Source organism: Harpia harpyja, chromosome 4 (assembly GCF_026419915.1).
Source record: "Harpia harpyja isolate bHarHar1 chromosome 4, bHarHar1 primary haplotype, whole genome shotgun sequence".
In the NCBI taxonomy this organism is placed as follows: Eukaryota; Metazoa; Chordata; class Aves; order Accipitriformes; family Accipitridae; genus Harpia; species Harpia harpyja.
Window position 1 is genome coordinate 83,732,439 of NC_068943.1, and position 27,539 is coordinate 83,759,977.

Genomic DNA, 27,539 nt, shown 5'->3' on the forward strand with positions numbered 1-27,539 from the left:
CACGCGCGCGCGCGCCGCGCGCGTGCGCGCGAGCGGAGTCGCGAGACTGGCTGCGGCGGCCACGTAGCGCTGCGGCGGCGGCGGCGGCTGAAGCTGAGGGGAGCGGGAGCCGCGTCCGCCGGCGACGGCCGGGGCCTGGGCCTGAGCCCGAGCCAGCGGCTACTCGAGCGCCGCGGCGGCGGCTGAGGGGGCCGAGCGGAGGGAGAGAGGGAGGGCCCCGGCCGCCCTGCCCTCCGCCCTCCCGCCTCGCCTCCTCCACCCGCCCTCCGCCGCCTCGCCTGTGCCCCCCTCCCCTCGCCGCCCGGCATGGAAGGCGGTGGGGGTGGCCCTGAAGGGATCGGCCTGGGTGAGTGTGGGCCGCCCGTTCGGCTGGGGGATCTCCCCTTCCCCCTTCTCTTCGGGCCTGGCGGCAGCCGCCGAGCAACGCTAGGCCCAGCCCGGGGGTGGGTGACGGAGGGAGCGGGGTAGAGCCGCCTCCCGGCCTGGAAGGGAGCGGGGTGTGTGTGTGTGGGGGGGAATGCTGTGCCCGGCCCGCAGCCCCCCGGAGGAGCAGGGTGCGGGCAGGGCACCCCCCCCCACGCACACCCCGGGCGAAGGGGGTGCAGCCAGGGGAGAGCCCCTCGCCGGAGGAGGGGAGCGGGTGGGGGAGGAATGCTGCCGGAGGGCCGGGGGGGATCAGCCCTGGCTGCTGCACCCCGCGGGGAGGGGGGGGCTGTGCCACCTGCCTGGGGGGAGGGGAGGGAAGGTGAGTTGCAGGGGAGCAAGTGGGGGAAAGAAAAAAAAAAAAAAAATCTTGCTGCATTTGGCTGTGTTGGACTGCCTTTCCACACCTCTCTTCGCTTTCTGGCTTTGCTTTCCAGCCCCCTCCCGCGGAGTGGTGGCATGGAGGTGTGGGGGTCACTGGCAGCCCTCTCCTTTCTCCTTGTCACTTGCTAATTGTGCCGCCACGACGGTGCACGGTCCGCGATTGTTAGGAGGGAACGCGGTTCTTAAATGCACTCGCTTCTGGGACTGGAGCTGTCATTGGGTAGGTGAGGAAATGAAATGTTACCTTTTACAGTTGCGGGTTCTGGGTCTAGGCGTGTGAAAGGGAAGATCAGCTGTAAAATCAGATGTATTCTCTTTTCCTCAGTCTTTTGCTTAGGTATCTTTCCCTTCTCTTTGCTCTCAGGACAGATGTTGTGGTATGTGCGCCTTAGGGTTTTGGGTTTTGTTCTGATTTTTAAGTGCCTTCTGTGCAACTTTCGGTCCTGTGGATGTCTTGGTACAGGTATTGTTAGAATGAAAAGATATGCTTCAAGACAGCGTATCTCTTTGGTCTTGATAGTATTATGTAAGTGTCTTTAATCACAACTGAGTTTTGGCATCTTGTGCGGTAGAAGTGATTTAAGTCAAAGCGAGGGAAGTACTGTAGACATAAAGGATGTGAGGAATGTGCATTTTTATCTTTTCAGGGGATGACCTGAGCTGTATTGTTCTGGGAATGGCAACTGGCACATGCTTTGTTGACAGTGGTGTATGCGCGGTGAATCAAGAGAATGATGGTGGGGTATGTGTGTGCGCACTGAATAAAGGAGATGTAATGTGTGAGCATTGATTTGTGAAGGATGGTCTGGTGCACCTTGATTTGCCACCGTGCTGATTGACTGCAGCTTGATTGTTCACATGTGGAAGTTGGGCGCTCTTTCTCTTGAGGTATCTGGTGTGTATTAACAAAACGCATTTTATAGACGCAGGACTGTGGACACTGGTGGTGTTACATGGGCTGTGGAGTTGCAAAATGTAATTTTGAAAGGATCTAGTATTTCATGGTAAGAGATCATTTACATCCTTTATATGGGTCTAGTGTTCTCATTGGTACCTATCTGAAACCCCTTTATCTGTCTTTCTACCTGCATGTAAGATGCATTTTTTTCTGCTTCTTAGAGATTAATCAAGCACTTGCCATATGGTTGTTGTGCTGAATGAATGAAGAGCCCCATCCCTGCCCCAGGCAGCCCACACTTAAATTTAGATGTTGATAATAAAGTTGAGATATAGAGTAAACTCACAGTGTAAATGTGTAGCTGAGGGATAGAAATTTTGCAAGCTTTTTCAGACAGTATGTGTTTGAAAGAAAAGTGCAAAATCATGAAGGCTTTTTATTTTTCTAAGCAATTGCATTTACTAGGATGTCAGAGACTTAAGAATTTATTTATAATTTTATCTAGTATTTAGTGACTAGTATTTATAGCTACTTTAGATTTAGTTGCAGTAATTGAGATTTGGGAAGATCAATACGTGTTTTGTGGCTCAGCATTTGTAATACTTGTAAAAAAAACCCCATTCAGATATTTACATGATCAAAAGAGGCTTTGGCATTATAGACTATTGTGAACTTTTTTTAAAGGACTTAATTGATTATATTATTATTTCTTCTCATCTAATACTGATACAGGAAGCCTTTAACTGATGTTTTCTGGAGAGTAAATTCTTCAGCAGTTTTGTATGAAAGGTTAGGTATATATAGGGGCTAAATTATAAAAGCAGTTTGTCAGGTTCTGTTGCAAGTGCAAGATACTGGGATGTTCTGTTTGTTTTCTTTTTGCCAGAATCATAGAATGTGGAAATTTCAGATGGAGAGGTGCAATTTTATCTAAAGATGGAAAGTCTTTATATGTACAAGAAATTGCTTATAGGTCAAACATACTTTTTCTGGTGTCATACCACATAGAGCATGAGATGTCCATGTAAGAAAGACTTGGGAAGAGTCCTCTTTGAGTTCATACAACTGCATTAAATAGATATTTCCAGTAAGCAAGATACCATCTTCCAGTCTTGATATCATGTGTCGTATCGGTGCCTAATGGAAGAGTGGTGTACCAATAGCATATTTGAGATAGGCATAGGTATATTTAAGGTGATTACAAAACTACATGTCATCAGTGACCTATTTCTCTGTGGCACACTATAATATGCCTTATCAAAGAATAAATTTCTTTCTAACCCCACAAAAAAGAGAGACATAATTGGATGGAAGTACCAACCAATTGAGAAGATTGATATGTTCTCTACCAACCTGTGTGGATTATTATTGTATTAAAATATAACCATTCCCTTGGTTAAATTCCTACAGCACAGAACAGCTGATCTCTTGCTGTATTCTGCTGTGAAACAGCTCTCTCCTTACAAAATCCAGATCTTGGCTTTTATTTTAAATGGAAGATGAAGTAAATTTTAAAGAACATAATTTTGTTTTTTAAAACAATATTAGTTTACATTTTGCTAAATACGTGCTATTTGTCTTTTCAGAATCTTATGATACCAAAGTTTGGGGGTTTTCTCCCACAATAGTTGGAAAAAATGTGGGGGTTTATGTGGAAGTCATTTTATTATCATGAAGTTATACACTTTAAATATTAATGCAGTCAGTGAGCAGATACTGTCCACAGTTGACATCACCCTATAATGTCTTGAGCTTCCTCAAGCTGAGGAAGCATGGCTGAATTATTTCAGTGTTTTCCAATAAGGATGTGTAGTTCTTAACCTGTTCTTTCCGCGGATCTAAATGCCTAACTTCCACCTCTTTCCACCGTAAATACGAGACTTACGTATTTTTAAAACTTTGCAATAACTCCTTTATTGTATCAAAAATCTAAATAACTAATCTCTTAACATGAAAGGATGTTTTGTGTAGAGGTGACAAATTTTATGCCTTTAAGAACATTTTAATAAAAATATGATTTGTCCTTGAAGTTGCAAACTCTGTTTAAACACCCTTGTAAGTGAGTAAGCGTGAGTAAAATTATATACCATCCTGAGTCTTTGCAGGATCTTCATTTTCAGTATTTTGGAAAGTGGGTGGGGTTTGCTTATAACTCTGAAGTAGAATTCATGTAGCTCTCATAACTAGTAAAAGCATATCAGACAGACTTTCCTAGTTCAGTTGAAACATTCATTATAACCTAAACTTCTAGTATCTAATTTCCAAATTACCTTCACAAATGCTTAATTTTCCAAGTAATCTTAAATTGGTGATTTTTAGGTTGCTGCTCCCTCCTGAAAAACAATTGCATAGGCAGTGAAACTCTGGCGGTAGCTCTGGTGCCAGCAGCTTAAACTCATTAACACAAGCAGCTTGCATTAGTTGCCTTGACACTTTCAGACACCCTTCCCTGAGGAGGTTTCAGACTAGTAGTTTTCACTCAAGAGAAACATTTAGCTATGCTGAGCAACTACCAGCACTTTATGCTGTATTGCTGTGCTGTTTGTGTATTTTGAAGTTTTGAAACTTGATTCTTTCAGTGGAAAAGTGATTTTAGGAGTGTAATGTGAAAGGCAAGCGGGCCTGCTTGAAGATAGGTTAGTGGAATTAGGATCCATATTAACATTTGAGGCAAAACCTGTTAAGCCAATTTCATTCTGTCCCAGGTACTAAATACAAGTGAACAGAAAGTTTTTCAGCTGGAATTTTGGAGGAATATTCACGGTAACACTGGGAAGGCAGATGGCCTGGTAGGATAAGGTAGTAGAGCTTTTCTTGTTTTTTACAAGCGGAAAGTTTTATAGTTGCAAATTTACAGACAAGCATCCATTGATCCACATACCTTCTTTTATGGGAATGTTGTACACAAAAAGTTGCAAATATTTGAGTTGGAGCATAGCTGAATCTTGCAGGTGCAGAAAGCTTACTAGAACTTTGCTTTTCCTATGGCTCACTAGTCTCTTGGAAGACAGTAAAAATCTGTTCTGAACTCCACAGTTGTTTGCAGGTCATGCTTATTTAAGCCTTTTTAGTGCTTATGTGATGAAAAGGGAGTTATGGAATGTGTCTTAATAGTGCTGTCTGAAGACAAATTACATACGGTGACAACTGTGAATTTTAATGGTAGAAGGCAGACTATTTCTAACAAAAAGCCTGATTGCTTTTAGTGTCCAATAGCGTAATGTGTAGCAGGTACTGTCAACTACCTGTGTCACTGTAACATTTTTGGATATTTTTTGCTACATATGTTTTAAAGAAGAAACTCTCCTTCCTGCTCATACTTCTGTAGGCTTTCTGGTTCTGTCTTTTCTAACAAACTATACTGTTTCATACAATGATGGGAGCTCTGTCCTTAATTCCAGTAACTTTCCCTTTTTTTTCTTTTTCAGCCTAGAAAATTTGAGGTGTTTCTTACATAAATGATGGGGTCAGATGCATTGCCATTCCTTAGTATATTTTATATGCTTTCTCACTGTAGTAAATTCTCCAAGTTCCCTGTTAAGTGACATGCACTGTGCTTAGATTTCCTGTGTTTTAACTGCATGTCACTTTATGAGGGGCTTATGTTGGGATAGGTGTTTGACGTTAGGACAATACAAGTTGTGGTATATAGATGTGACTTCAGAAGCCTTGAGCAGAGACAGAAACATGCCCGTGTCATGTAATAGTAAAAATGGCTGCTGAGAATCTAGTTTGGTTTATTGTAATGTGCATGTCTTGAATCATTCATTTCACACTTACTAGCTGCAGGACAAAATCTATTAGTCAGAGTGAAATGCCATACTGACTGCAGTTTAAAGGTCTGAGAAAAATTATGTCCTGAATGTAATTGCAACTTTTTGCCAGGCAGTTTTGTTTTAACACATACCTGGTTGCTCTTTTCTTCTTCCACTTGTACCCTTCTAAATTCATTTCAATACTTCTGTTTTGCTGTTTGGTGTTCCCTCACCTTACTCTTTCTTTATTACAGTGTTTTCTACTGCCTTTTTTAAACTTGTTTCCTAAAGTAGTCTGTTTTCTTTCCCCTCTTTTAGATTTTCATGGCCTTTCCTCTAAGCTGCAGATTTCTTGATGGAGGATCCCATCTTCTACTTATCTTTGATAAATTACCTAGCCCACTTATGCTGCTATAAAATAATTTAAAATAATCTCTCCTGTGCACAACCAACTTCTATTATCCCACACTCCTAGCACTTTAAATTCAGACAATAAGATGAAGTTAATTATCCTTGCTTTCAGCGGACACTTTCCTTTCTCACTCTCCCTTTGCACAAATAACCCCAATCTTACTGAGATTCTTACTGAGATGCTATTCCCTGTCTTGCTTAGGAAGTTAAGTAACCATTGTGCCTTTTTGCCAAGAGGGAAAATAAAAGTTTGGGTTTTTTTTTTTTCAAGTGTTTTCCCTCTCATCTTGAAACTTGCTGGCTGCTGTAAAGACAGCATCTCATTGCTGAGATTTGGAACTCGTGCACGACTGAGTACGTCCTGAGGTGGTTTCTGTGATACTTCGTTCAGAGCTTTGCCAAGATGTGGATTTGACTTGAAGCCTATAACTCTGATCCTACTGTTCTTAAATCTGTGAGTTTAGATTACAACACGTCAGTAAGGAGAGAGAACTCATATCTAAGAATGTTTTCATAATCATTAGAAACTTATTTTTAAATGAAAGCATGAGTTATGCAAAGGCTGAAGTAATTTCAGAAAAATTCCTGTTTGCTACAGGTTCTTGAAAATACATTATTTTTTCAGCCTCAATTCTTAAGCATCATCCTCAGGTTTTTTTTCCACAAATTTGTTACTGTGCTGCTGGTTCTCTTACCTTGGTATTTTGTGGAAGGTGAAAGCCAGATTGCACCTGTAGAACAAATTGATTATTTCAGGAAGCAAAATCTTGGATGGTAGTATTCATGAACTTGCACAGTTAGCTGGTTCAGAGAACTGATCCAGCTGAAAAATTATCCCAAGGAATGGTTATTTTCCAGGCAGACTGATTTCCCAAGGCATCTGGCCTTGCAACCATAAGAATGCTGGTGTTGGCATATAAATAGGGAAAGAGTGTACTGCCTCCTTTGGCAGCCACACAGACTTAGATCAGATTGAAATGAACAAGTAATGCTGGCCTTCACTGATAATTGTCCTCACTTTGCCCAGAAGGAAATTTAAATACAAAGCGGAGATAGCTTTGTATTTAGCTGCATTGCCCATAGCTGCATAATGAATTAGAGGGAAAACTGGGAAGAAAATCCACTGTATCAGTGGGAAGAGTGGGTATGCTTGAGAATTGCAACTGTAAAACACGTGAAGGTTGAAATGAACTGCTGCTGTGGTACAGTGTCTGTTTTGGTCACGCGTAGACTTGCTGAACAGCTTTATATCTCCCTGTCTAGCCCTGGTAACTTCAGGGAGAGGGCTGAATGTACTTGCAAAGGTAGAATATGTGCAAATAGGAGTTCTGTTGAAGTATTGTTACTTGGTTAGCATTTCTTGGAAGTTGATAAATCTGTGTGTTGTTAAATGTGCTTTGTTAAATTTGGTAAATATTACAAAAGCAAGAAGGTCTGTTTTTCCGAAAGTTTACATTATGTATGCATTTAAAACAAACTGTGTGTAATGTTTCAGAAGATTCAGTAGCTCAAAACGAGACAGTAATTGGCAGTGGAAGATAACCATACCGAATGGTTATTCAGGGTTTACAGGAGCGTTGTGACATTGTGCAAGAAGAAACACTTACAATAGTATAGTTTTGGTATTGGCACATTTAGACTTTTGTCAACAGTAGATTACTTAAACTTCTCCTGGTGATTTGTGCTTGCATGAACGTACATATCATCTTTGTATTAACCACAAGGTTAGCCAGGCTTGATCCGAGTAGCGTTTGGCGATTCAGTAATTAAAACGCTGCTAGAAGTTATAAAACTGAAACTCTACAGGCACATGCAGGTGTGGTTTTGTGGGCAGTTTGAAAGGAGATGCTAAGAGAAGCCCAGGTAAGGAAAAGAAGGGAAAGCTCCTTGTGTTAATTCTCCATCAGCACAGCATTTACCAGGACCAGAGTGGTGAGTCATGCTCCTAGCTAGTGCATCTGCTGCTGTGCAGAGGGCAGTTGTGCAGCTGCTGCAAGCTTTTTTGTTGCTATGGAGGTTTTTACAAACTTGTTGCTGGTTTCAAAGTCAAAATTATCTAGTGTGTAAAGAGCTCTAAATGAAAAATGGAGAGGATTTTAAACCTATCCGTAAGCACATTCCAATGATGTGAGAAGAACAAACTTTATTTTCGAGAGATCAAATTCACACTTTGTGAAGCCAAAGAAGATTTTGCTATTTAAATCTTTTTTTTACTACATACCACTCTCAGCGAAGTTCCAAAATATTTAGCACGTTGTTTTTTTTTTTTTTAAGTTAAACTGGTAGACTGGAAATGAATCAAAATGTTTTTTAAAAAAATATATTAAACTGTGACTGAGGGACTCTGTAAAGTATGTGTGTAACATCATGCTCTCGGCTCAGATGAGATTTTTTTAAACGTTCCATTATTACACTGTAAAAGATAAATGATACAGGAGCACATTACGTGCTGTGATGTGTAGTACAGGCTGGTCAACAAAAAGCTGTAAGCAAATAAGTAAGTGAACCTCTCTGTGAGTTTTTTTAAACTGACCCCTTCTTTAAAAAATACAAAACTTGATTGTTACCTCCATTCTACATATTTGCAAAGGTCTCCTTTGGGGCTTGCTAGGAGAGGAGGTAAGTCTATTCTGGATATAAAAGTTTATTGTTTCTTGCCAAGTTGGTACTGTCAGATTAAACCGAGGAAAAACACCTTTCCTCCAGAATAAATGTCCAGGTGGAAGTTATACCTGTCAGCTTTACTTTGTGGACAGACCATTTACATTTTTTTGAGCTCTCAACTGATCACATCTACGTATTTAAAGACACTGATAAACATCTACTGCCTCTTTCTCCACTCCTCCTCTCTGAGAGGGAAAATGCTAACTTTGGGAAACAAAAGTACAGATCTTGATGATAGATTTCCTTTTTGTTTTCATATGGCTTTGTGTGTAGCCTATATTGTTAGTGCAATCACTTGCAATCTTAGAATAAGTTAGTGGTATTTAATAAGTGTCATCACTGCCGTCTATGAATATAAATGGCCGGTTTAAAATCTTAGTGCAGTTTTTACTAGTCTTCAAGATATGTGAGCAGATAATGATGAAAGCAAGTGTTTTTAAAGCAAAAAGAAATCTTGCCACTGAACAAAGACCAAAACTAGGCAATAAAAAGTGATTTGGAACAAAGAGTAGGCTAATGGGTGAAACAATTGCCCTTCAGTATCATAGCAGTGGGTAGTTTTGAACTTCTGGCACGTATTTTGATGAGTATACAAATTTGAAGGGACAGATGATCTGTTAATGTGGTCATATAAGGCTTTTTTTGCTTCATATATTGTCTTCAAGTTACCAAGCAATTACAGAAAAGTAATAAATGTGAAAGGTGTATACATGTGAATGACTACTGTTAAGTGGCAGCTACCTGGTTGTGGTTTAATCTTGCTTTCTATTTTTTGTATTGAAAGATACGGGTGAGGCACAACAGATTTGAATACAAGGAAGTTCCTAATTCAGTCACATGTGTTTAATTTTTATATATTTAAGGTAGTAGGAAGAGCTTAGACTTTTAATTTGACTGTATATCGTGGTGTACTAGAACTTCTTTCAAGATGGTTTTGCCTAGTAAAAGAAAAATGTTGAGGTTTATGGCTGTCATAGCTAAAACTAGTTCATAGCCAATAGAAATCTTTCAGTTTATTGCAAAAGCTGAGGGATTATAATGCTGCTGAATTCTGAAATGGCAACCTTTTAAACTATTTTCAGTGGAGATAATGCTTGAAAAAATTCCAGATTCACGGTTCTGGAAATCACTGGTTTGTAAGCTTTTGTCCCTCAAACCAAACTTCTAGATAGAGCCAAATAATTCATCTTAAGAAATGGAAAAAGCCTGAAGGTTTTTTATCGTAGTTGTTATGTTTTAGCTGCAGGATATTATATAAGGCATTTTTCTGGAATTGGAAATATGGTCTGCTTCATTTTCCATTAGACTGTTAAATACTTACAGGCAAATAGCCAGCTCCATACAGTGAAAATATGTTGCCTGCTGAGTTAGCGAGATACCTATCATAGATTATTTTAGGAGTGGCCGAAAAAAGTAACTGGACGATGGGACAGTCTAGATGCTGTACTGCATCTTCAGGCTTTCATATACCACCCCGTCGAACATACTTCTGCCCAGACCTTTACTTCAAGAATTAGACAGTATTTATTCACTCTCCAGTCTTTTGTTTCCGTGCCAAGACTCGCTGCAATACTTTCAGTTACTGCCAGCGTTGTTGGGTTTTTGATGTGCATGTCGGTTTGCTTAGTTGTACCAAGACTAATCCATTTGAGACAGAGATGCCCAAATATGTGGCATAACTTTAATTTCACCAAAATACAAGCCAAAGTGCCACACACCATTTTATGTCTGATCTTTTATATACATTGATGGGAAAATCTGTTTCAAGTGAATTTTGAGCTTGCAGTGAAGAGGGTTATGATTTTTCTGTTTTTCACAGAACAGTCCCAGGAATTGTGAATGCTGTTTCCGAATATCCTCTTGCCATGTTACACCAGATTCCTAAAGTCTGTGTCAGCTGCACAAAATTGTCCTTCTGATACAGTAGATAGGATTACTCTTCCCTCGTTTCCTTTGTAGCTCTACTAAGCGTGAACCTATTACAGATACCATCTCTTAGATGGGTGTTACAAGCTGTCCCTTGAGGTCTAGCAGATAACAGACTAGGTCGTTAGTAGCAGTCAGTCTTTTTATTTTGCATTTACATGGGTAAAGGCAGGCTTGAGTACTTACCCATAGAAATGCAAAAACTGTGAGGATGTGCTGACTGTGGCTCTGTCTTGACATAAAACTTACCACTTAAGAACATTTTCAGGTTTTTTGCATATAAAGCAGCTGAGATGCACAAGAAAGGAGTGATTGTATGATGATATAAATAATTCCCTCTTGTGTTATAGTCCTGATTACTATCCGCTGACATGATGTAACTTGTACCAGATGTGTTTTCCCACTAACTGGGAATTGCTGTGCCTGTGCACTATTCTGTTTCATGCACCTGTTCTTCAAACTGCGCAAGTATATTGAAACCTTTTTTTTCATGTCCTCTGAAATATTGCTAATGTATTGAACTGTAGGTGACTGGACCATTTTAGTCAAACATTTTGTATTTTCACATTGCAATCTCTAGTTATTTCTTGCTAATATGCTTTTCAGAATTCACATTAACTAAGGATTTCCTAGAGCAGAGCTGTACTGAGAAAGCATTAATGTTTTGTTATTTTTAGGAAAAATACAGCAGAACTTTGTGTTGGGCAGTATACTTAAAGCTAAGTTGTATCTGTGTAATGAAAATTATATTTTTCTGATGCATTTTCTTGTATTTCTGTCCTGTCTGCTGATGAAATTGATGACTTGAAATTGATTAATGGGTAACACTGATTAATATTAACAGAAGCAAGGTGAGAAAAATCACACTCTTATTTACCTCTATATTTATACTTACCAGAATGATGCATTCTCTTATCAGCCTTCCAAAATAAACCCATGCCAATTTGTCATAGTTGTAATACTTCTTCTGTATCCAAATAATGTGACTAGTAAGTGTGAAAGTGTTTAACTTAAAATGATACTGCCCTTTTGAAAGGGTTGAGCTACGCTAGCATTCTGAATTCACATAGGTTTTAGCTGTACTAGAAATTTCTACCTGATGAGTAGAAAGGAAGCGGGGAAGCTGGTGCTCCAGTTTTGGTTAGAAATTTGGGTGGTAGCCAGACTGTAATGTGCCCCAGGTTTGGCATAATGTTGGAGCCGTGTTTAATTAATCCCCCCAACCTGCAACCACTCTCTTACTCCTGTTCTGAGTATAGTTTCTTCAACAACTACTTGACTAGTTTGAAATTGGCCCATTATCTTAAATAATGTAAATTATTTATTTATGCACATGGTTGTTTCACCACTTGTAAATTGAGTGCAAATCTGGTTGCCCCAGGACTTAATGGAGCTGCTGGATTGTAGCTTCCAACAGAAAGGCATCCAGGATCCTTAAAAACTTCAGATTGTTAATGTATATGTAAAATGGCATTGCCTTTAATTATAACACAGTTATTTTTTTCTTAACTTTTTCTAACTGTAGTCTGAAAGAAGTCTTGTTTTATGGAAAAGAAAACATCAAATTTCAAGATGATCAAACTTCTAAATGGTAGAGTGGAAACCTGTTCATTCCCTGCAATGCCTCTTGGTTGTATCCATCTAAAAACTGCTGTTAAACTGAGATCTGTCTGCTTCTAAACTGAAGAGGGGAAGAAAAAGAAGTTTTGGGGGTTGTCTTGTGTGATGTTACAGGTCTTGTGTTGTAAAGGAAGTGTGCAAATAATTTGTGATGCTTGTTAGGGTGTGTGGTATTTCAGTGCCGCAGTTAGCTGTGGCGCAGGTTCCCCCACGTGTTAGGTGCCGTATACTTCTGGAGAAATATTTTGTCTTGGTGTCTTGTGAGCTATATTAAGGTTGAGAACACTTCTTATTGTACCAAGTTGGAAGTGAAATCTAGTACAAGTGGCTAGTAAACAGAAACAAAATCTTATATTCTGTGCCTGTCTTGAAAGGCTGTGTTATAACAAAGCAAGAAAATAATGGATGGCTAATAAATTAATGCATTTTTAATGTGCGACACTGACTATCGCAATCTCTTCTTTCATAGTATTCACTTTTCATGCAAGAAGTAGGTGAGCTGCGGGAAAGCCCCAAGCTCTTACCCTTCCTCTTCTTTTTCCTTATGGTGTGTGTAAAACTTACACAAGCAAATGCCACTGATTTGTGAATTGAGGCACGGGTATTTTTTTTTAAAGGAATTTTCTGGTCCTTATGGCTATCTGGGAAGAGTGGGGGGAACTTCCAGATGTTAACTAAGTAATAAATCAATACAGTGCCGTCTTTGTGTCAGTAGACAAATCACCCTTGTGCCTGCAATGCTTCTAGACTTGCCAACCTACAGCAAAGTGAATAAGACCAGCGTCTGTCAATTTTCAGAGCTAATATTGATAACTTTTCTATGGGCAGTGATTAAACTGGTAAAAAATAAAAAAAATTAGGCCACTGTCACATTGACCAGGAGTGGCAGGGTCATCGCTGGTTGTGGAGTGCCCCGAAGTGCCTCTTCTGCCCTGTTATGGGAGCCACCAGAAACATGCAGGCAGAAAGAATGAGCAGTTAAGTGTACATCTGTGGAGCTGGCAGCCTGTTTGTGATCGCAGGCAAACAGCTGTAGGCCATGCAGGGGTCAGTAGCTCACAGGGAGCCTTGATACGCAGAGATGACTGTGCAACCACTTCACTTACTACAAAAGCTGGAAGAAGCTGTGTTTCTTTACATCAGTGTCTGCTTCTGGCGGATGCTTGCCAGAAGTCAAATCGTATGTCCTTGGCACAGGTTAGACGAAAATATGAGATAGCCAGGCTGTCAAGCTGGTCCCTCTCTGAGGGCAAACTAAGGACATGTAATTTAAAGTCATTAACCTCTGAGTATATTGCGCTTGGTCTGTGCTGATTTCAAGGCATCTGTTGAGCCAAAGTTGGGGCAGGTAATTGTGCCTGTGCTCTCTGCTATAAATTGTTCTATTTTTAGTACAGATAATGTGAAGAAATGCGGTTTTTCTTTACCAGTAGCGAAAGCATTGTATGAAGTGTTGCTCCCACATACACATGCTTCCTCCACCTACGCATTTGTCTTCAAGTTTTTTGTACTTTTTCCTGGGTTTGAGCCTTTAACATTCATAGGCTTGCAAACCTTTCTTGTATGATCTTTGATTGCAAGTGTTGCATGCACCTCAGAGAGTCACTCTATGCTTGTAATACAGTTATTCCTCAGTTTTATGTCTAGATGGGCTTCTTCAAAAATTGCTTTGAAACTGTGTATCCTTTTTGCATTTTAATCAGAACCTGTATTTCTCCCTTTTTGTATTATGGCTGAAATTCATTCTGTGAGCCCAAGCTGTTCAGCAGCTTTGAAAAAAGTGGATTCACCTTTAAAAAAAGGGCGGGGGGGGCCAGCAAAAATAAAAACACCCAAATGCTGCTTTCTTACATTTGGGATTAGAAACTTAAGGGGAAAAAATCTTCCATTATAATATTTTGGGCAGTATTTAAACTACTGTCTCTCAGAACTGTCAGTAGTCTAGTAAGTATGTTGATGGTATTAAATGTATAAAGAGGGCTTTGCTTTACCAGCTGTTTGACTGTTAAATAATGTTGTTCGAAAGTTGCAGGTCCCTTGAGGGTAGCAGGCGGTGTATTCAAAGTGAAAGTAGGTTACTGATTCTGCAGAGTGAAGTGGTTTTAAAACCAAATAGCTTTGATAACTCGGAATAAGCCCCTTTGTTGTTTTTATTTGAAGTGGTACTCTGTTCATACAAAGTGGTTTATTAAATATTCCTTAAATGAGCAGAGGTGAAATGGTGGCAGGATATGTAAAGAGAATATTTTGACATTCAGTAAATGGGGGGTGGAAGTAAAGCTTCCCTTTCATGACAAGTTTTTTGCTTTTTCTGGCGATCTAGCAGCAGCATTCTGGTAGCCTTCCTGATTTACTTGTGCAACTTGCGAGAGATGCTTAATAGGCTGAGGAAATAATCGGGTATCATTTTCTACGTGACACAGTGATTTTTCTGAGTTTCTGAATAATTTATTACATTTTGTTAAAGGAAAAGCTAAACTGGATTTCATCGTGCCCACTGCTTTCTCAGGGCCTTCCTCGGTATAGACTTGTTAATTTTGGCTTGCAATCACAACCAGTTTATTTTATTATTTACTAGCTTTTCCATCTGAATATTACTTGTGATCACAAGCCAATGTTAACAACCCGTCTCCACGTATTTCCTGTTCCAGCTGGGTCTTGGTGCTCGTCTTCCTGCCTCACCTCTGGAGCTGGGAAGCTGGAACCTGAGACCCTGCTGAGCATGGAGCAAGTATTCAGCAGCAGGAATAGAGCCTGGTGCTGCGGTGCTGTGAGTCTGTCTGCAGGTCACTCTGTCAGGCGTCTTCAGGGTGCTTTTTGAGTGCATTTGGAAATACTGGAGTACTGTTTAAGAATCTGCTTTTAAGCTGGTAATCGGACAACTGGTTATTGGTCTGTCACTTTCCCCAGCATGTCACTTCACAAAGATTGTGGGGCACAGTTGAGTCTTCTTTATTATTCAAACCACTGAGACCATTGGTAGGTTCATCTCCTGTTCAATTAAATTCACTTCAAAGGGGGAAATTTCTGGTGGAAGAGTAAAATAGAAACTGTAATCTACAAATCATATGAAAACATGTTTGGATGCAAGTTACCACATTTGTAGTGTGGAGGGTATTTTAACTCAGTATGATGTGGAAGGAAATTTATCATAAAAATCCACGTCTAATACTGCTTTAGGTTGGTTGGTTTTTATTGTTGCTTCAGGAATACTACTAATAAAAATGGCCATATGATTCTGCGAAATCCAAGTGTTTTATACCTGTCTGCTGGACTTAGCCCAAGCTTATAGCCTCAAGGATATGTTCAGATTCTGATAGTGGGGATCCGGTTTTCTTCATATTTAGCTGCTCGATCCATCCATTTTCTGTTAGGGCCCTTGTCTGTCCTCTAGTCATGGGATGTCTCTTAGGCTCTGTCCTTAATTCTCTTCTTCTGCACCCTCTAGTCACAGGTTTAGCTCTGTGTATGCTGTTTGGTCAGGAGTTCCAATGTATTTCTGATCTGATCTGCACAGCCAAAAATCTTGGCTTGATGTTGCAATACAGTGCTACCAAAATCTAATTGTCCTGGTGAAAAATAGATGCGAGAGACTGATTACTTGTATTCATTAGGGATCACGTGGCCTTTTTTTGCAAGAGGAAGTAACAGTGTCCCGGTCAAATTCCAACTTGAATAACTTCAAGTGAAATTTAGATGGGCAAATGTAATATTGTTTGGCTACTGCATTAAGGAATAAGTAGTTGGGGGAAGGGAGAATGAGACAAAAGAATAAGTGCCTTAAATCAAGAGGCTGTATGAGGGATCTCTGAGGTGGAAACAAGCAGGGGACGTGGTGTTCTTAATCTGATTTAGTGCTGCAAGTTGAAAATGTCTCCATTGAAATTCTTCATGCATATCTACATTAATGGAATGTTGTTCAGTATAATATGTCCTCTTTCTGGGTAAGGATGGGCTCCTTTGGGGAGATACAGAAGGAGAAGAGGTATTTCTGGGGAGGTATGCACCTCGTTTGATGGAGAGGCATATAGGAGTAGAGCAGAGTTTCGGGGCCATCAGTGCTCCCGAGAGTCCAGGAGAAACGCAGGTCAGCATCTTGGCCCAGCGTTGAGGCAGGTGGAGAACATTCATTGCCTTGATGAGTCTAGTAGCAGTTCTGATCCCCACAAAAGGTGCATGTATTGGTACTTAACTGCCAGTTTTGCTTGAGACAGTGCTGTAGGACAGTCCACCCCCAGCAGATGCAGCTCAGATAATATACCCTGTGCTTTACCCCAGTTGTACAAACTCAAAACAAAAGAATTTGCTGATGATTTTAGTGATTTTTTTTTAATTTATTTTGTTTTCTCTGTTGTCTTTTATAGATAAAATGTTCAACGGTTCATTGGCAACTTTCTCCAGAAGAATAATTACTACTGCTCTGCTCTTGCCATAATACCAGAATTCTGTGACCTACACATCAGTGCTAAACACCGGCAGAGAATCCTATTTTGTTCATTCTGTGTAGATGGAACAGGCATCGGTCTTGAGAATCCATCCTGATTCAAAGCTGCTTACTTGGTTTTCTGGGATTAAAGGTGCTCAATGAATTAGGGCCCCCCAAATGAGTCAAACAGCCAATTCTTGCCAACAGTTGGTTGAAAACTGTGCCGCGCATGCAGGGATGGCGCAAGAGGACAGTCGCCGTGGTCAAGTGCCACCCACGTTTTATCATGGTGCCAGCCAGGAACTTGATCTGTCCACCAAAGTATACAAGAGAGAGTCAGGAAGTCCTTACTCTGTGTTGGTGGACAGCAAAATGAGTAAACCACATCTCCATGAAAGAGAGGAGCAGCCATATTTCAGGGAGAACAGATCGGTAGGAGAGGTCCGGGCTGTGAAAGAAGATAGAGAAAACTCTGACGACTCTGAGGAGGAAGAAGAGGAGGAAGATGAAGTGACTTACAAAAGGGAGCAGATTATAGTAGAGGTAAACCTTAACAACCAAACATTAAATGTATCAAAAGGGGAGAAGGGTGTCCCCTCCCAGTCCAAAGAGACTGCTGTTCTTAAGACCAGCAGTGAGGAAGAGGAGGGTGACAGTGGGGAAGAGGCCACTGAAGACAGTAATGATTATGAGGAAAATGAGAGGCAGAAGAAAAAAGAGAAAAGAGTGGAAAAAGTTAGTGTTGCACAAAGGAGAACAAGGAGAGCTGCATCTGCTGCAGCAGCCACAACTTCCCCATCACCCAGAACTACAAGGGGTCGTAGAAAGAGTGTGGAGCCCCCCAAGCGTAAGAAGAAAGCTGCAAAGGAGCCCAAGGCACCTGTGCAGAAATCAAAGTGTGAAGAGAAGGAGACTTTAACCTGTGAGAAGTGCCCCAGGGTGTTTAACACACGCTGGTACCTGGAGAAGCACATGAACGTCACTCACAGGCGCATGCAGATCTGCGACAAATGTGGGAAGAAATTTGTTCTAGAAAGTGAGCTGTCCCTTCACCAGCAAACAGACTGTGAAAAAAATATCCAGGTAGGTTTGCTCACCTGCTTGCCAGATTTCCATACCTTCTGTCGTGCCCTGGATACAGCTAGTGGACACTTCAGAGGGGGAAATCTTTTGCACAGACCAGGTTCTGACCGAGACCTTGTCTCTACATACCAACACTTTGGTGTCTTCCAAAAGAAGTAAATTGCAGGGAACAAAGTGTACAACTGACATCTGCTTTAGCAGAGTTACTCTAGTATTTATCTACGAGTTGGGGAAAACACAAAGCTACTTTAACAAATGTCAGACTCAAGAGTAACTGGCCCGAAAACAAGTGCATTTGCAGTGAAGTACTTTGACAGGATAAACCCTCCTTCTTCAGGTGCTGAGCACCTGCAGCTCTCGCTAGCTTTAAAGTTCAAAGTGTTTCAGTGTCCTGAAACTCAGTCACAGAGTATGTCCAGGTAAGGTTTCAAGGGAGAATGGAATTATGGCACTTTGCTAGTATGGGAATCAGAAATTTTTAAAATACCGGAGAGGCAAGCAGGTGAGAGAGAAACTAGTGAAGTCAGGATTTGAACTTGTGTTAAAATGTAGCTTTTTTTAAAATCCTATAATTATATACAGGCAATATACAGTAGTGTTCATGTATGCCTATGGAAGCGTACGAATTCAGGGACTAAATCTGTTCATGAGCCTGCCCTTTTCCCAGTGTAAAAAGTTCAGTAAATCTCACTGATAATCTAAAGATCTCTGGTCTTTCTCACCAGAAGATTTGCAGCTTTTAATTTTATACAACAATGGAAGGCTGTGTTGTAATAGAACCATTTTAAAGTTTAAGTTGTGGAAAGAGTTTCAGAGTTTCTGATTCATCTGCGGTTTGTACTTTGCTCATAGGCATCTATGTTCTCATGTAACTGGGGGCACTGTTGTTTTATCTGGCGATTAGAACGTGCTTTTTTTTGCCTTGTTAAACTAGGCACAGTGTTGCCACCTACTTCTGAAATAATCCCGCTGCCTGTATGAAGCAGCTTGAGTTCAATTTTTGTGCAGCTGAAATGTTGAGAGTTTGTAGGGCAACAAGTTTTTTGTCTGTCCAATGAGTTTTACCAGAAAGATTTAAGAGTTTGTTTGTTTGCTTAAATGCTAAACTGAATTGGTATTCAATCCCCACTGCGTGGGACACAGTTGAAATATTTATTGCAATTTCTCTTTGCTGTAAGATTCAAATGCAGCTCTGTATAACGCTGTTATTTTTCCTTATGTTTCAGCTCATAGGAGGAAGACTGAAGGAAGGAATATAAGATAATGAGTTTTGAGCATAGTTAGTAAAATACATAAACATTTCAGTATGTCCTTGCAGTTTTTGAAATAAATACTTCAAAAGTTTAATGTAGCAAAGAACATTTAAGTGTAACTTTAAGGAATGCCCTGTCATCCAGGTGGCTCATTCACAGCATAAAATCTTTTGACTTGAAACAGGAATTCATTAATAGTTTGAATATGTGGTATAGAATGGAGAAGTATCCTGTAATCCATGCACACACATGCTTCTGAGGGGTTACATTCCTCTGTCCAAAAGTGATAGGAAAAGAAGAAATTGTAGAAATTGTGGTTTATATCCAGTACTAGAAGAATCAGGTCCAGAAACTTCCCCAAATATTTCTAGTGCTAGAAGCACCGCTAGTCATCTTCAAGTTCTCAGTATAAGCATATATTCAACAATTATTTTTGTCTGTCCTGACATTTGGAATGTGTTTCGCAGCTGCCTCCTAATTTGTTTTTATTACACTTGGCAAAAGGAGTAAGGGGATATGAAAGTTTTACATTAATGTAGGGTTTAATATGTCAAGGGGGATATGGAGCTTTGTCTAGGAAAAAAAATTGTTTCATTATGTAAGCGGTAATTGAACTGATAAACACGGCTGGCTCCTCTATATTTTTCATCTACGTGATGAAATGTATCTGGTTTTCCACGTAATTTCTGTTTTTCATCCTTTCAAAATTAGCACCTTCACAGAATTTCTGTTGTCACCTTAGACTCTCTGTGTAGTAGCTCTCAATATTAGTGTTCTAAATTACTTGCTGCTGATCGTCAATTAAATTGTAGACTGACCGCTTCAAGGGCTTGCTTAACCTTAAAACAAAGGATTTTTGATCATTTCTTAGCATTGCTTTACTCTTTTTGTCCCCCCCGAGGGCTACAGTTTGTTCTTCACATGCCTCCAAGTAGGTACTTTTGGAGGCAGAGGCTCTCCTTGGAGTCGGCATGGTGAGCGGTGTACCAGAGTTTCCAAGCCTGCAGAGATTCAAGCACTGTGAAAGCAACATAACTTGTCTGTGCAGAGAAGAAACAGCTCAAGCTGGCAGAAGACATAGTATTTGCTAGTTCAGCAGTGAACAGCATACAGCCCTTCTTACTTTGAGGGAAGGAGGGTAATTGATAGGCAGAAAAATGGAAATGTACCAAAAACCCTGAACACCCCAACAGCTAACAAAAAATAACAAGCCACAATTCCTTCCTCTTCACTTCAAAGATGAAAATGGCTTGGTATCCTCACATATGTGTCTGCTATCAAGTTTTACAACTAAGGTTATTCTGGAATTTTCAAAATTGTACACGGATTTTTTTTATCAAGTCTTTAGCAAGAACTAACTATTGGGGAAAAAAAGAGATGCGTGAAAGCCTCAGGATCCTGCTCATCGCTGACTTTCTGGACATTTCACAGTAGTTGTGGGAACAGATTAAAACATTGTTTGCATATTGTCATTGTAGACCTACAGTGCTACTGATACGTATAAATGAAGAGTCAGAACATGAAAGACGGAGCTGACAACTTGCTTTGCTGTATGAGCTGTGTACCAGATTCGCCACATGGTCAAGAGCTGCAAGATGGAAGCTGTCTTCTGTATAGAGCTAAAAGGAGAGAGCTTTGACTAGTTCACGGGCTCAGTTAGACCTGGAGTTTGAGGGGTCACGGCACTCCTGTGAAAGCCAGGGCTGGATGCGCAGATGGGTTTAAGGCAACTTGTTGGTGTTGGCCTCCTCCACCTCTGTTGGCTTCTTCCCACGCCAGGGGTTTGGATTCTTCCCACACCAGCAGCATCAGTGCCTGTGAAGTTATCTTCTCTGTGCTCGCTCCTCAAGGGCTGCATCCAGCCATATATGCTGTTGTGTTTTGGAAATAAGTTAGTGCAGTGGCTGTGGTGCTCTTCGGGTGGCACCAAAGTGCAGCGTGTTAACATCCTCTCTAATCCTGCTTGATCTGGCTTTTCTTAGTGTAATTGTTTCAAATGTGAAACAGTAAATGTAAGCTGAAGTACAGTCTGAGACAATATACAGCATATTGGTTTGTTTTGGGCTTCTTTTTGTCATGCAAGAGGAAGATAACGTGGCTTAACTCCACAAACTTGAATCACTGAATCTTTCTAATTTAAACTTCCTTCTATTTATCCCATTCATTCAGTGTGTTTCCTGTAATAAATCATTCAAGAAGCTCTGGTCCCTCCATGAACATATCAAGATTATCCATGGATATGCAGAAAAGAAATTCTCCTGTGAGATTTGCGAAAAAAAGTTCTACACCATGGCCCATGTGCGGAAACATATGGTTGGTGAGTTATTGATCGGTGCTTCTGTTGGTTCTGCCTCATAACATGTGTCTGTGGTTCTTAACTCGTAATTGCTGTTTTGAGGAGAAAAATAATACAGCAAATTCAGTTGTCTGAGTTTTATCCTTAGCAAAAAGTTCAAGTCTGTAGTACCGGGCAGCGAGCAAAATATGTATGTGTGTACATATGTGTATATACTTACAAGCTGTTCAGTAGTAATCATTTTCCTGCTTGGAATTGGAGATAAAAATTGGTTAAAGAACTGTTTGCATTTGAATGACTATCTCTAATGTACTGTTGTGTTGCAGCACACACAAAGGACATGCCATTTACATGTGAAACCTGTGGAAAATCATTCAAACGCAGTATGTCTCTCAAAGTACATTCCCTACAGCATTCTGGAGAGAAGCCTTTCAGATGTGAGGTGAGGCAGCCACTGTTAATATGTTTAGATACGGTAGTATAAGGTATAAAATTAGTAACACTGTCAGCAGGGAATGTAGGTGGAAAGTGAATTGACTGACTTGTAAATGAGGTGCAGTTTCATAAAAATTTGGGGAAAATTCTTCTCCATGTGGAGAGCACAGCAGGAGTGCATCTAGCAGCAGTTCAAACTGAGATGTATTTGGTTTGCTTTTACTGGTGGCTGTCGTGTTTTTCTCAATGAGTACACACTACAGCAGGATTTGAATCCTAGTTTTCCCTCAGTGTTCATAGCAAAGCCCAATGCAAATTACATTAATCCTCCCTGTCCTGCCCAGTAACTTGAAACAGATAGAAGTGGCGACAGTGAAAATAAACAAATTACTGCTTGATTTTCACTTGTGGGAAAAACTATTGTCCTCGCTGCAAACTATTACCTCCTTGAGATCTAAGACAGTGCTCTGAATTTGCATTTCTTAAACCAAGTTATGTGTGTGTTGGGATGGGGGAGAGTATCTCACAGATGCGTTCATGTGCATTTGTGATTGTAATTTTATGCCTGCCCTCGGGAAGGAGACCGTAATGGACAGACTTACCCAGTCATATGTCTGGGGCAGATAATGTCTCAGTCATCTGATGGGGATGCTTGTGGGTATCACATGATGGAGGCAGAGGGGGTGCAGAGCCCTTCCTGTTTCCAGGGCAGGTCTGGTGGCTCACCCTGTCCATGAACTGGGGCACAATTCCAGCCAGACACATGGTAGTAAGTAGTAGTAATGGCGGTAGTGCAGCCAGAGTAGTCTTGTCGTAGGGAAAGAAATTACCTCATACCAATAAATAATAGCTGGAAAACAGGCTGGCTTGCTGAAAAACGAGCCTGCCGTAGAGCTGCTGTTGGTTTTGCTGTGTGAGCAGAGTCCTCTAGTGGAGACATGCTGTAGTCCAGCAGAGATCGCTGGCAAAGCTGCAAAACCTCCAAATGATACCTTAAGCCAACAGAAGCACTTTTCTGTTGGCATAACCGTGTCTCTGCCGGGCTTTTGCCAACAGCTGTGTCAACTAAAGGTTGTGACTGTTCCACGCTCTCTGCCAAAGCTCTTGTGTCAGCAGACCTTTTAGTACAGACCAAATTCTACTCTCGCTAAATAATTTAAATTCTGTGTTTGTGTGAGGGTCTCTGTGTGTACTAGTTCAGGTACTATTTACTCCTTCACGTAGTACATTTGAGTGCTGTCCCATGACTGCCTTGCTTCTTAATGCATGGTGCCTGAATATCATGGGTTGCTCTTTTTCTGTTGCAGAACTGTGATGAGAGGTTTCAGTACAAGTACCAACTGCGTTCCCACATGAGCATCCACATTGGGCACAAACAGTTCATGTGCCAGTGGTGTGGCAAAGACTTCAACATGAAACAGTACTTCGATGAGCACATGAAAACACACACTGGTAAGAACTTATCAAAGAAAAGCACAAGTACCTCCAGGACAAAAGCTTTCCTATACTTCCAGCTGTATTCCCTTTCTTGGAATTTGGGATCAAAACTGTTATCCAACCTAGAAAATTAGACAGGAAAGGTTAATACATTACCTTACTATTAAATCTAACTGTCTGTAGTCCCGTGATTCGCTGTGGGGGAAAATGAGTGGTTAGGCTTACTTCCTTGTTATTTTGGTCAGAAGGAACCCCTTGCCAAAGCCTTATCAAAGATTGTCTCATGCATCAAAATCCAAAGGTGAGAGAGGATTTCATAAAGACTGAGGACTTCTGTGAAACAGCTGTCTCTTTATTTGCTGAAGGTAGCAGTCACAGTAGCTTTTGTAGGATGCAGTTTGTGTGCATAAGTATGCTGAAGTAAGTATTAGCAGATATTCTGTGCCTAACTGATGGCTGTATCTGTGTTTGGCAGGAGAGAAGCCCTTTATCTGTGAAATTTGTGGGAAGAGCTTCACCAGCCGCCCAAACATGAAGAGACATCGCAGAACTCACACAGGGGAGAAGCCCTACCCATGTGACGTGTGTGGCCAGCGATTTCGCTTCTCCAACATGCTCAAGGCGCACAAGGAGAAGTGCTTCCGTGTTACCAGCCCCGTCAATGTGTCAGCTGCTGTCCAGATCCCACTGTCCACGACTTCTGCCACCACAGTCCCTGCTATAGTGAACACACCCACCACCCCAACTCCACCTATCAACCTGAACCCAGTGAGCACACTTCCTCCACGCCCCATTCCCCACCCATATTCACACCTTCACTTACATCCTCATCCTCACCATCCACATCATCTCCCGGTCCCCCCGGTTCCTCATTTACCCCCTCCTCCAGCTCTTTTTAAGAGTGAGCCTTTAAATCACAGAGGCCAGAGTGAGGACAACTTTCTGCGGCACCTGGCAGAAAAAAACAGTTCAGCACAGCACCACTAACATCTTTGCTTCCGGCCAGCTATTTTCCCGTTTTATGCACATGGAAACATGCCCTCATGGAAGTACAGAGGGTTAGTTGGTGAGGATCTTTGTCTTTCTCTTAACCCCAGCAGATGGTCCTAATTTTTCCCTTGAATCAGTTAACAAACAAGGAAATCCTGTTTTGGATCAGCAGTGCTCATTTGAACGTGGGAACCAACAGGACTTAAACCCAATTTGCTTGCATTTTACTGGTGACTTTTATAAATTTCAGATACTGAGACTTGTGGAATTTTATAATTTCATATCAGCTGATGAGGTATGCTTGCTTTTATATCCTGGACTTCTGCTCAAAGAGGAGATAGGCCTGGTTTTCTTTGTACTAATCGGAAAGGCTGTGAGATTAATACAGAGCATTAATTGTATCACTGTGTATCGTAATGGATTCTTTTCCGCTTTTGGTGCCGGCTATGGAGTGAGCCAGCCACGTATCACAGTATATTTGAGCATTATAAAGAAAGACAAAAAAATTTGTTTGTGTAGCTCTCCTAACACACTCTTTATTTTACTACAGAAATTATTTTAGAGTTTTTTGTATAGACCTATTTAGTAGTCTGTTTCTAAAATGAAATGTATTTCAATAAGCGGTGTAATTTTTTCAGTGTAGCTGGACCTATGTTGTATAATAGATAAATTTTTATAATCATCGAAATGTGATTCTTAAAAGATGCATATAGCTTCTATAGTGAAAATTATTCTTACAACCATACAACTTAAAAGGTGCTTCAGAGAAGAAAGGAACCCAAGAGGTCTCTGGAAAGGTTGCCTCAAAAGTGATGTTGATTTCAGAACTTTATGTAATTTATTTTAGTAGGGATTTTTTTTTTTTTTTTTTTTTTTACCCTTACGTTTCCCTTTTCACAGTTTCTCTTAAGCTTTTTGGACAAGGACATTGGGATACCGTATTCCTGCTCCACAGGTTTTCTTTAGTTCAGTTGGAATGAGGTATGAGATGGGTTAGAAAGGGGGAGCCCCTTACACGTAGGGACCCACTAGTTTGGGAATAGAGAGTCACAACAGAATGAGAATCAGACAGCAGAGAGGAAATCCAAGTATCTCAAGTCAGCCAAGCATCTTTTCTCTTTATGTAGGAGAGCCGGTTTCAGTGGCTTTTCATGGTATGATTTTAAGTTGGGGATCGTATCAAATGCTGCTCTTCAGATTGCTTTTTGGAATTCCTGGAGTTGTTAGGAGAGGGGAATTAAGTGAGATCATAAATGTGGTGTTTCTGACTGGCTGATTGTAAGACTGAGAAGAGAAGTTTGAATGAGACAATGGTGTTTCAGTTGCATTGTTAAGAAAATACTGATAGCACTGTATGTACCATGTGAAGCTCTATCCCGTAAATGTAATGTGCATAAAATTATGGGATTATTTCTAGGGGTTGTAGTCAGACTTTTGGCAAATCTAAGTTTTACAGTTGTAGAATAGGAAACTTTGAATTGTAGGCATGTCACTGTTTCATAATCCTGGGAGGCAAGGAGGGGGAAATGACAAGTTTAGTGCAGGGATGGTGGGCTGGAATGCCAAATGTATCTGTTTTAACCAGTGAGTAGCTGTTATTTTTTCAGGTTTGTATTTCTCTTCATCTAAAACTAAATATAGCAGCATTATGCAATCTAGGAACTTGTTGCCACCTTCAATGAAGACAGAGGCCCAAGGCAATGTACTGTAAGTCCTCTTTTCCTTAAAATTCCTGCTCTTCTGTGCTGCTTTTTAAATTAAATCCCACCAAACTATACATCCAGAGATCCTCATAGGCAGATGTCAAACTTCTATTCTGCTTGGTAATGAACTGGGGTTTTGTGGCTAATGGGATTGATTTTTTTTCAAGATAGCAGAAATGGTGGAAATTCTTCCTAGCGTTCTTCCTCAAGGTTAATGCTGTTAAGCACTGTGTTTTGAAACACCATGTCCTCTGTTGAGAATTAGCTCCTTAGTTTATGTTTTTCACCATTTTCTACCACCTAACCATTGATGTTGGTTTTTTCATAACAAGTAGAGGAACCAGAAAGGGCAATTTTGGCCCAACAAACCTACTCATTTTTGACTGAGCTGAAACCCCTTCCAGCATTTCTGAAAAATAAACCAATGGGTTTTTAAAAATGTTTTCTCTATAATATTTATATACACCCTCTTACCTTCTAGAAGAAAAAGCCAGTTATGAAAGTGAATTTACACTCATGATTATGACTGTTGTATTTACTGTGGCTGGTCCGCCCCGGAGGTTCTATGCATTCCACGTCACATTTGCAACCTACATTTCTGTTGTGCCACTATTTTATGGTCAGGCCTGTTATTAAATGATTTTTAAATGCTAAAAAATTCTTGGTAAATCAGTTGTATTCCAGTTTTGCAAAATGATTTTCTTCTCAATAAATTTACAGTATTAGGCTGCTATTCAGAATTCTAAAATCTGGGACAGTTTTTTTCTATTATTTAGTTAATAGCAGTGATACGCCTTGTATTTTTTCCTTCTGAGACTTATGAACTTCCTTTCTGTGGAAGAAGATTAAACTATCTAACCCACTTAACAGTCTGTCATAATGTGACATGATGTCAACAGATTCTCCTCATTATCTGGGACAAACATATCGAAAGCCGACATACTGGTCTAAAAGTGTTGCAGTGTGATGTCTTATAAAGTACATATATTTCAGCAAGAAAAGGAAAATGAGTGTTACAAAAGGCAGGAAATGCAAGGTTGAGATTTGCTGTGGCTTCTCACTTCTGCATAAATTTGCATTGCTATGCACACCTTCTACAGAGTTTGAGCAACACTAAGGAATGTATTCAAGTGTGTTTTACTACCTTCTGCTTATGTTGACAAACTAAGCGTAATTTTTTGTATCGGCTTTACTGTATTTAGTAAGTTAAGGAGTTGGTTTGTGTTGCTAAAATGCTTCCTTCAGGAAGAGCAAAGACAAATTATACCAACTTTGGGTTTGGTTTGAATGTTTCTGGAAAGTGGGATGAAATTCTCCTCCCCCTTCCACCCCCACCCCCCCCAAAAAAGCCCCCAAACCATCCTATGGCCTAAGGCAAAGTTTTACTGAATTTTTAACATTGCATTTTTAAGGGGGGAAATACAACAGAATTAACACACAGTTGGGAGGTCAGCATTCTAAGACTGTTCTAAGCAGTTTAAAGGACGGTATCTTTTCTGGAGAAGTTTAAACTGCTAGTCTACCAGACAGTGCCTTCTCCTTACTAAAGGCATTAGCTGTGCGAGCTTGTTTGTTCGGTGTATTATCTCAGACTAACATATCTTGCTGGATAAAGGTGTGGTGATTATTTGTTTTGTATTGTCATGCCTGCCTGAATTATTGACACTCCTATTTACACAGCTCAGATACTTCTTAGATGGCCTAATTTGTATTGCTGTGCACATCAAAAGTTACTGTCTCCCACCTTGTATTGCCAACCAAATCTTAAATTATGGACTTCTCGGGTGTCCTTTAAGCTGAATGTAGGCTTTTATCACTGGGAAATTAGTTCATAT

The 27,539-nt window shown here is 40.5% G+C and overlaps 1 protein-coding gene across 1 annotated transcript; it reads left to right on the top strand.

The window, feature by feature from the left end:
• The first annotated feature begins 18 nt into the window (after positions 1-18).
• On the top strand, positions 19-26,437 carry ZNF652 (zinc finger protein 652). Its single transcript, XM_052785272.1, has 6 exons — positions 19-346; positions 16,446-17,590; positions 21,013-21,160; positions 21,466-21,581; positions 22,882-23,026; positions 23,487-26,437. The coding sequence occupies exons 2-6, from the start codon at positions 16,685-16,687 to the stop codon at positions 23,996-23,998; spliced, it is 1,827 nt and encodes a 608-aa protein (XP_052641232.1). The 5' UTR covers positions 19-346; positions 16,446-16,684; the 3' UTR covers positions 23,999-26,437.
• Positions 26,438-27,539: the final 1,102 nt, after the last annotated feature.